The sequence below is a fragment of the Geospiza fortis genome, unplaced genomic scaffold (assembly GCF_000277835.1).
Source record: "Geospiza fortis unplaced genomic scaffold, GeoFor_1.0 scaffold165, whole genome shotgun sequence".
NCBI classification, from domain to species: Eukaryota; Metazoa; Chordata; class Aves; order Passeriformes; family Thraupidae; genus Geospiza; species Geospiza fortis.
Window position 1 is genome coordinate 848,952 of NW_005054442.1, and position 10,733 is coordinate 859,684.

At 41.8% G+C, this 10,733-nt stretch overlaps 1 protein-coding gene across 2 annotated transcripts in view; it reads left to right on the plus strand.

Moving 5' to 3' along the window:
- The window catches only part of NELL1 (neural EGFL like 1), a 298,387-nt gene that overhangs the window by 143,273 nt on the left and 144,381 nt on the right, over positions 1 to 10,733 (plus strand). For both annotated transcript variants that reach the window (XM_014309619.2, XM_031062241.1), the window contains exon 12: positions 245 to 370. In XM_014309619.2, coding sequence (XP_014165094.1) covers positions 245 to 370 — 126 coding nt within the window. The remainder of the gene's footprint in view (positions 1 to 244; positions 371 to 10,733) is intronic.

Genomic DNA, 10,733 nt, shown 5'->3' on the forward strand with positions numbered 1-10,733 from the left:
ATAGATTATACATATTATTATCTATGTATTTATAGATTTGTCTCTTATTTATAGATTTTATATAATCTATTTATTTATTAAATCTATTTTAAGGAGTATTTTTTACTGAATTTGCCTTGTTTATCAGTACTAGCATTTAAACAGATTGCCATTGGCGTTGAAAATGGCCTTTATTTTCTGTAATGTCGCGTTATTCATTTCACCGTGTCTGACTGTAGCCTCCCTGGGTGTTTGCTCCCTGCAGACATTGATGAGTGTGCTGCCAAGATGCACTACTGCCACGCCAACACCGTGTGTGTGAACCTGCCTGGCTCCTACCGCTGCGACTGCGTCGCGGGCTACGTGCGCGTCGATGACTTCTCCTGCACAGGTGAGCTTCAGCTGCAGCCCTGGCGCTGCCACGCTTGTCCTGTGTGAACTCCCACCTTCTGTCCGGTCCCAAAGGCCACTCAGCAGCTGGCCCTTTGCCAGGGTGACATGTAGGCACAGGTAGGGTGGGTAAATGTGGTAGGAAGTGCCTTTCCCCTGTGTGGGTGCTTTGGGGTGGGCTTGGAAGGCGGCTGAAGAAGGCCCCTGAGGCCTCTTGCCAGCCAAGACACAGTCCCTGTGTGTCCCACATCTGCCTTCTGGGCGAGGTGCAGGGGCTGAGATCATACGTGCTGTGAGAAGAAATAAGACTGTGGTATTTGAGGTCCCCAGGACAAAGAGGAATTGAGAATCTGACTCCATGCTCTCAGAAAGCTGATATGATATGATAGAATGCTATACTAAAACTTAACTAAAGAAAGACAAAGTATACAGACAGAAGGCGTAACAAGAATGATAATGAAAGCTCGTGACTGACTCCTCAGAGTCCGACACAGCTGATGGTGATTGGTCATTGAGTAAAAACAATTCACATGGAACCAATCAAACATGCACCAGTTAGTAAATGATCTCCAGACCACATTCCAAAGCAACGAAACACAGGAGAAGCAATCAGATAATTATTGCTTTCATTCCTCTCTGAGGCTTCTCAGCTTCCCAGGAGAAGAAGTCCTGGCAAAGGGATTTTTCCGAAAACATGACAGTGACATAAGATTTCATCAGCTGTGGTCTGAAACTGGTCAGTGGATTGAAACATGAGAAGGTACCCAGGAGGAGGAGATTTCTGGACAGTCAAACATGCAAAAGGAAAACGGAAATGTGTCAAGTTCTTAAATCCAGTTATTGTTAGGTGCTTTGGAAATTGTTGTTAATGCTGAGAATTAATGTCTCAGGAACTGTGACATGTTGTTTAGAAAAGACAGCAAGTGGAAGGCATTAGACAATGAATCTAGTTGGTGTTTTTAAAGGTATCTATCTGCAAAATGAGCTCTAAAAATTCCTAGTGGAAAGTGGCTAGAGCCTCATTTCCATTTAGGGGTTTTTAAGAGACCTTCTCTGGGAGTCTCAGAAAAATGCAAGAAGCTGCTGAACTGCTCATCCCAACTCTATCTATCTGAATAACATCTTTCAATGACAACACTCCAGAAAGTCTGATTTTGGGCTTATTTTGATGGTACACCTGTCATTCATTGAAATGGGTATAAATCGGCTTGACACATGTTTAGAATGGTGTTGGGTGAGCTGCTCTCTGAAGTGGAAAGATGGCACAGGAATATTCAATATCAGAATGATTTTCAGCCTGGAATCACTACATTGTAATGTGTGTTATCCTTAGGGAAGGTCATGGGAAATGTTGACTTTCATGATGACAGCATGTCTTTTAGCTAATATTATATGATTTATGAAACTTCAGGAAAGTCCTGCCCACCTCTTGAGAGATGCTGATACTAAATAGCTGTCGGGAAGCTGATTTTTATTTTGCCCAAAGAGTCATTATTTCTGTGTAATCTGTCTCTTTTCACTTTTTCTTGATCTTTTACAGTGTGACATGACAGATTCAAACCTTAAATTCTGTGCTGTGTGAGGTATCAACTTGCACAGTGACGGGGAGAGTGGTTTTGATAATCTGACTCTTTTCTTTTCCATCTATGCTCTACTAATTTCCTAATGTGCCTTTCTTTCCAGCAAGGCACTATTATTAGGCATGCAAATGGTTTAGAAGGAAAGGTATTTGTGATACACCCAGAAAGTGTGAAGTAGCAAGACAAGTTGCTTGACAGTAATGAGGGAACATTCACTTAAAGTGCATGCACACAAAGAATCCCGAGCAGGTAAAAGAACAAATAATGGAATGAGAGAGACAACTATTTCTTGCAGGTTTATTGTCTTGCAAAAAAACACTTCATTTTTGACATGGTCGTTAAAAAGCACAGCAAATGTGTTACATAGATCAGGAGAAACTTGGTTCATTGCCTGTTGTATTTAGAAATAAGTGTTTGTTATAATATTAAATGGACTTAAGATAAATGCTGTGCAATAGAAGCACTAATCCTGTCTTTGTATTTCTCATTATGCTTAAACAGACTTCTAGCAGTAATAGTAATGATTTAAAAAAAAAGCAATAAAAAATCAGCCAACAAATACTTTAGTAATTTCCCCTTATACTGACAACAAATGTTTAGCAGGCACCATAGACTGTAGCTGTTACTCAGGTCTTTAAAATTGTGTTACTCTTTGTTCAAGCCGAATAGATAGAAATTTTCTTGTTATTGAACCATGTATTTGAAGACAAATCTGAAAGCCTGAGATGGGTTGGTGTTTTGATTAAAATTGTGTGTGTATGGGGTAAGGCTCTGATGGGTTCAGGATAAAGATGAAGTTTCAGATGTAAGTGCTTGAGGCACGTGCATGGCATTGCATGTATTTTGTACACTGCTGAGCCTAAAGCAGAGCTTTTCTACAGAGCAGGAGATACCTTGTTGTGGGCAGCCTGAGTCTAGTTCATCAAGGTATAAAGTCATTTGCAGTTGAGCAGATTCTGTGTGTTGCTGGGCAGGGATATGCTTGGTGGCTGATCCCCCAGCTCTTGTAGCTTTCAAAAGGTGGAAAGTATGTGGAAGGTGTAAATCTCTGTGCGGAAGGTGTAAATCAGAAACAATTTTTAAGCTGAATGAAATGTTTCCATTTGATATTGAGGGGGTTTTATCTTTATAAAAGGAAATGGAGTGATTGCTGAAATGCTATGTCAATTTGAATTGAGCAAAATAAAATTCATTTGGATAGTGCTGAATTTTAAATATGCTGCTCCAGTATTTTCTTTAAAACACTGGATCTTAGTGAAATTAAACTAATTTGTACAGGCTTGATGTTGCTGGAAGTTTTTTCCCGGAAACAATTTTTGGATAATAGTTTCCAACTGTGAAGTTAGAAACTTCTGTGGTTATCAAATAAGAAGCTGCTGTGTTGGAAGATGTGCTGATTGCACAGAAAATGTACAGAGAGAGTGACTAAAACATTATTCTGGATGAAGTCTACCATGATATTAAACTCTCACCTATGACTTCAAATCAAGTGCTGACTATTTTGATAAATAATCAGTGTTCAGTCTCGTGTAAGGGAAAGACCTGGGATGATGAGACAGATTAGTCAGCCTAACAATAACTTCAACCTGTGCTCACCAAGAAAGGAACATTAGTGGTTTTCTGCTTACCTGTTCCTAGGGCTTTGTGCACTGAATGTTAATTAACTTGTTGAGTGAAAGATGGATTTATTAAGAAGAGTTACCCTGGAATAGGAACCTGCTTTTCAGTCTCTTCCTGTGGCACTGACAGGTTGTTTATCTGTTCTCTAGTAAATCACAGTCTTGTCCATTCTGAAACTGGCAGGAAGATTTGCTGCTCCAGATGTTCTCGTTTGCTGGAATCTACTGATTTAAAGCATTTGATTGATTCTCACATGTTTTTACCCTCGTTGCTTGTTGAAAAATAAATTCTCTTGGGTTGCTTTCCTGTAACGTAGCAGTTTGGGAGTTTGCTTCAGAAGTGCATTATTTCCTTTTATGCTTTTTAAAGCCTTACAAATTACACAATAAGACTATAATACTCTTATTTTTGATGGGCTTCATCTGTTCTCTGGTATGATGTTAAAAATTCATGCAGATGACTTTCTGTAGTTTGAAACTAGAATATATAGTTCCTATATCTCACTGCCATTCAATCAAGTATGCTAATGATTTTTCATCTGAATAAGCCATAAGTTACCTGGAATGACCACGTATATCATGCTGCTAGGAAGAGAAAACAGTGTGGGTAGGTTTCATTTCTCTTTGCATAATGTTGGCATTTTCTACAAAGACAATGATCACAAAAAAGATTCCTGGCCTCTAACAGCTATGGTAGCCATTTAAAAAATAATTACTAATTTTGCAATTTTCTCCTTGTGTCTGCATGGAACACCAAAAACTGTCTCAAATCCTGCAGTCATTCAAAGAATGAGTTTCATTTTATGTGGTCACTACTGGACTTGAACACTGAATTTTGATGGATTTGGGGTTTTCTTGTTTGCTTGTGTTTGTTGTTTGTTTGTTTGTTTGTTTTTTAATTTACTGTGAATATTCACTGATTACGTAATAAAACTTAAAGACCTTTTCAAATGAGAGTGCCAGGAGGTTTTTCATTCTCTATTTCCGTGTGTTACTCATGGCCATTCTTCTAACTGAAGAAACCTCCTTTGGACTTGAGAATGTCTTAGCCCATTTTGCCCAAGTTTTATCTTTTCAAGAAGTAGAAATTTCATGGAAAGTTATCTGGCCATCCAACATGTCAGGAGTACCCATTCTGTCAAAATGGGGTGAGACCTGTGCAAACATCCTCCTCTTCATGCACCAAAGCTATGCTGGCAGATGTTTTTCTCTGTGAAAGTAATCCACCTCCATATTTTACTGGTCTGCATGCTGTTTCAATAGTGGACTGTGCTTTAAGCTTCTTTCAGTCCTCATTTGCTGTGATGACGTTCCCGGAATTTCTTTAACCTCTGGTTTCTCAAAGCCATGAGTCACTAAAATATTTTTGTGTTACTTGCAAAAAATAAGTCTTTATCTACCACAGAAACAGGAAGTATTTTCAGAACACATAGTTCAATATTCTAATTCTGTGAAAAAATAGATGTTACGTGGAAATATATTATTTAGAAGTCTTAGAATGGAAGTATATTATTTAGAAGAAGTCTTAAAATATAAATCTTAGTCTTGAGTCTGTATTCTAATTTGATTTACAGTATGACTAGAGAAGAGGAAGTAAGAAAAGCTAATGATTTTGACTGGTTATCCCATAAATCCCTTCACTTCCATCCTGTGTGGTTTCTGGGCCAGCATTCAGTTTTGAATGTACTGCACTTTTCAGAACAAGCCTTTCTCCAGCACATTATTAGAAAAGTTGTGCTTAAAGCATAGAAGAATGTAAGAGCTCTGAGAAATCTCATTTTTAAGGGAAAAAACCAGAACCCTTTTCTCCTGCTCTTCCCTTCTTCCCCTCCCCTGTCTGTGAAAGGCAGCTCAGCTGCAGAAGGTCCCTGCTACGGTTAGAACAAATGTTGAAATTGTTTGCTATTACTAAAATTGATGCCTCTGTATTTTTGTTGCTGGGCTTTACCTGTCAGGTTCAAGGTGGTGCAGTTGACCCCATAATAATGCTAATAATGCAGCAAGTTTGGCTAGAGTGAAGTGGCAATCTCAAAGGGCAGGTTACTGGCCTCACATCCAGAATCAGTGTGTGTGTTTGTAAAAGAGCTCAATGAAAGCCTTTGGGCAGGCAATTGATAATATGGTCACTCTTTGAAAGATAGTGCTGTTTTCTGAAATCTAATCTAGTGACCTTCTTTTCCACTGTTCCTTCTTTGTGAACTGAATTAGCATTCCAGAAAGCAACGTTGTTATTTTTGGTATGGCGCTTGCACATTCAACGTGCTGCGCAGGGTCATGGATGTTCAGGGAGGTCAGTAAACAAATGTTACAGCTGCTCTTGTGATGGGCTGGGGTTGGTGAATGGAGAGAGTTGTCTGAAAACACCACTCTGGGGCAGCAGGCCCTGCAGACAGGTCTGTGGTGGAATACCTTTCAGGTTTGTTTTGTGCAAGAGCTCTCTTGAGATCTCGCTGTTCTAAAGGGTATCATTAGGATCTGGCTGTAGTGGGGTGACCCTGTCTGCATTCCTGGTACCCACCAAAGCCTCTCTGTCATCTCCCTGTGCAGCTGGGCTGGGGAGAGAAAATATAACAGAGATAAAGTTAGTTGAGATAAAGACCAGGAGAGATCACTCACTGTCTTGGTTTGAAAAGACAGGTGTCTGCTAAGGAAGGCAGGAGCTTCCATTGAAATGGAGAATGTAAACCCTCTCCCTCTGAATTATTACAACTTTGAAATTAAGGGGCTCTCAGGCAAAGATCGGGAGTAGGAATGACAGTTCTTTATCAGGGAAAAAATAAAAATAAAACAAAAAGACAGTAATACAAAACAACACTGACAGAGTGAGAATAGGCCCTGGCACCCTGTGGGTCAGGGTGGTGGCACAGCCCCATTCCATGGTGGCTCAGCCTTCCAGGAGTGACAGATGTGGTTCTGTTGAAGCAGTGATCTTGTCAAAGGGTGGAGTTTTCTTTTGAAGGTCCAGTGGTGGTGTAGATGGGCCTGGTCTTCTTCTGGGAATCCAGTGAAAAAGAAATGTGCTCCTCTGGGAATCCAGTGGGCAAAGGCTGCTGTGCTGTTCCAAATCTCAGATCATATCCAGGTAGGAATGCTTGTCTCCACCCCTGGGCAGAGGATCTCACAGTGGGATGGTGTAATTTTATCAGCCATGCAGGGACACTCACTGGCCATAAACAGAAGATATTTTCTGGAGGGAGGATTGGTTGTGGAAGAGATAAAGAAAATTGTAACAGGTGGCCCAATGAGCAGAAGATAACTGCCCCATATCCCATGGGTTCCCAGGCTCCTCTCAGGCATCCAGCTGCTTTGGTGTGAGCTCCTCCATGGGCTGCAGGTGGATCTCTGACCCTTGGGCTGCACCACAGTCTGGAGGGGAATCTCAGCTCCAACACCTGGAGCAGCTCCTGCCCCTCCTTCAGCCCTGACCAGGGTGTCTGCAGAGCTGTCCCTCTCCCATATTCTCACCCTGCTCTTCTCTGGCTAAAATTACATCTGAGCAATAACTTTTTTTCCTTCCTAAATCTAAGAGGCATTACCATCATTCTTGATTGGGCCAGCATTGGTCAGCAGCAGGGCCATCCTGGAGCTCTCTGGCCTTGGCTCTGCTGGACATGGGAGAAGCTTCCAGCAGCTTCTCATAAGAGCCACCCCTGTAGCTCCCCTGCTACCAAAATCTGGCCTCAGACATCTAATACACTTGCCTAATAGCTATATAATTTTTTTATAGCATCGTAGAATGGTTTGGGTTCTAAAGGACCTTAAAGGTCTTCTAGTTTCCCCTCCTCCTGCCATGGGCAGGGACACCTTCCACTAGACCAGGTTGCTCAGAGCCCCATCCAGCCTGGCCTTGGGCACTTCCAAGGATGGAACAGCCACAGCTTCTCTGGGCAGCCTAGGCCAGGGCCCCATTAACTTTGCAGTAAAGAGTTTCTTCCTAATGTCTAATCTAAAACTTCCCTCTTTCAGTTTTAAGCTATTTCCCCTTGTTCTGTCCCTGTAAAAAGTCTCTTTCCAGTTGTTACAGGCCCTGGAAAGTGCTGGAAGGTCTCCCTGGAGCCTTTTCTTCTCCAGGCTGAGCAACCTGAAATCTTTCAGCCTGTCTTCATAGGAGAGATTCTGCAGCCTCTGAGCATCTCTGGGGGCCCCTCTGGGCTCTCCAACAGGTCTGTCCTTCTCATGTTGGGGCCCCAGAGCTGTGCACAGTGCTCCTGCTGGGGTCTCACAAGAGCAGAGGGAAGGCACAGTCACCTCCTCGACCTCCTCCTCACACTGCTCTTCACGCAGCCCGGGATGTGGTTGGCTTTGCAGGCTGCAGGTGCACATTGCTGGGTCCTGTTGAGCTCCTCCTCCACCAACACACCCAAATCCTCCTACTGAAGGCTGCTCTCAATCCATTCTCTGCCCAGAGAGAGGGCATTTGGGATTGTCCTGGCCTGGGTGCAGGACATGGCGCTTGGGCTTGTTGAACATGATGAAGTTCTGAGGTGCACACCTCCAAAGGCTGTCGAGGTCCTTCAGAATGGCATCCCTTCCCTCTGGCAGGTGCCACTCAGCTTGGTGCCATCAGCAAACTTGCCAAACTTTCCTAGAACAATGCTGAAAATATCAATTGGGTTGGAGTCATAATGATGTCACTGTTTATAGATTAGGTGTCAGATATTTAACACAATAGGTTTGACTGGTGTTGCCATGATATTTTCTGAAAAATCCCTTTGCCAGGACTTTTCTCCTGAGAAGCCTCAGAGCAAAAGAAAAACGATAATTATCTGCTGCTGTGGAATGCAACAGGTGCATCTTTGATTGGTCTGTGTTGGTTGTTTCTAATTAATGGCCAATCACAGTCAGCTGGCTCAGACTCTCTGAGAGTCACAAGCTTTTGTTATCATTCCTTTCTATTCCTTGCAAGCCTTCTGATGAAATCCTTTCTTCTATTCTTTTAGTATAGTTTTAATAGATCATTTTCTTTCAATATAATATATATCATAAAATAATAAATCAGCCTTCTGAACCATGGAGACAAGATTCTCATCTCTTCCCTTGTCCTGGGACCCCTGTGAACACCACCACAGGCTGGGGCTGAGCACCTCAGGTAGATTCTGATCCCCTGATTCTGCTTGGAACCAATCTATGTTCCCTTCTTTGGAATCCACTCTGTCACAACACCCTGAAAAGACACACCACGGTCTTTCTGGGAGCCCATTGGGATCTGTGTGCATGTCTTCTCACTGCACATCTTCAGGACAGTACTCAGGCATTTTCAGATGCACTTGGACATTGGTTGTAAGCCAACCTGAATGGATGATGTTAACTCAGCAGACAGAAGATATTTTTATGCTGATCTCTACTCAACTGAGTCCTTTAATGCCAGGTGCTCTGAGGCAAGGCAGGACTCAGCTCCTGGTGCTAAGCAGGACTCCTTTGTTTGAGCTGCAGTCAATAGCAGCTCAGTTCCCAGACCTGTGAAGGGAAATGTGATTTAGTTTGAGGCGCCTTGAAATGCAGAAACATTTGTTCCAAGTGCCTTGGAGGGCTGTTGGCCAAGTTGAGCAGCAGGTAATCTGTGTGCTGGTGGGCATTGCCTGCATCAGAGAGCATTTCTTTGCTCTGCAGGACAAGTCAGCAGAAGACTGGAAGTGTATTAAATCAATCCAGCACAACAGAAGCTGAGCAGCTGCACACCAGCTGACTGACAGGCACAGAGGTTTTGGCTCAAACCCCATTAACACAGGAGAAAGCTTTCAGTGGCATTCATTTTGGCTTTAGATAAGTCCCACAGAGAGATAACTGCTGCACTATTGCCATAGGGAAGCTCTGTCTTTAACAATACTAAAAAGGCTGATTCCTCTGTGTTGTCAGAGAATGCTGTACTAACACAGATAATGTGGCTTCTCAATGCATCCCTTGAAAGCTGAGAAGTGTTTAATTGCTCTTTTGGAAAAGGGAAGCTGAGGCACAGAGAGCTGGAGTATTTTGGCCAAATTCATGCAGACACAGTGGCAAGCATTGGGGGGTCTAGTAAAGAGTCAGATAAATTAGATATGGGAAAAACACAGACTTAGAGCAGCAAGAATTCAGTGAACAGTGAGGTTTATTTTTATAGATATTGACATTTTCACAAGAAACAATAGCAGTTCATTGAAGCACAGTGTGCATGAGCCCTGAGTAACTATGTGGCCTTTATGTTATAAATCTTCTCCTTCCTTTTTCCATGCAGTTTTGTAACATCTTTTGTTGCTTTGGAGCTGAATTATTCCCCAGTCCTCTAATTTTAAATGCCATGTTGCATTCTTTTGTTCCTGACTTCACCTTCGTTTTATGGGCTTACTGGGTTTGACTGCAACATTTTTTACATTCCTTCCTTTAAAAAAATAGCATCAGAAAACGGAATATTACTTGCTCCTAAGTGCTTTCAATCTGAGGGAAAAAAAAGTACTAAAAATGCAATATTTACAGTGATTTAAATTCCTCACTGGCAAATAGTTTAATTAAACGTCTTTGTGCTTTCCTGTGCTCTAGGCATGGAAGTGTTGCTAATTTGTCCAGAGTAGTTGGTAATCCTTTCAAGTCCTTTTGACACATTGATTTTCTGTAACTTTATTAATACTAAAATTAATTAAACAGCTGACCGCAAATCATGCTGATGGTTGTATTTCTTGACTTAGGCATAATTAGCATTTTTACATTATTTCTTAGCTGCAGCCTTTTGTGCTGGTGTATGAACTGTCATAAAAATGCAGTATTTTAAATTGTTTTGCCTATGTATGTTCATGCTTATGCATAAACTTAAGCATTAAGCATAAAAATAGTATTATATATTTAATACTCAGCAGGATTAATGAATGAAGCTGTCTATCTAAAGAGACATCAAGGACAAGCCATGTCTCCTGGCCAGCATTTGTCCTGAGTTCTCTTACTTTAGGATTTCTCCTTGATACAATAGGACTAAATCCATTTTTATGGCACAAGAACTCTAGGTTTCTAAATGTGGCAATTCCTACAAACAGTCAGGGAGGTGAGGGATAGAAAGAGAGCCACCACACTCATTTCTTAGTGGGGATGTGCTATCTCACAAACATGTAGCAGCTGCAGGATCGATGCCAGTGGCTGCAAGCAAAAAGCTCTCATGTTTTAGTCATCTGCTCCCACAGTAAGGGTGAATGCCTTC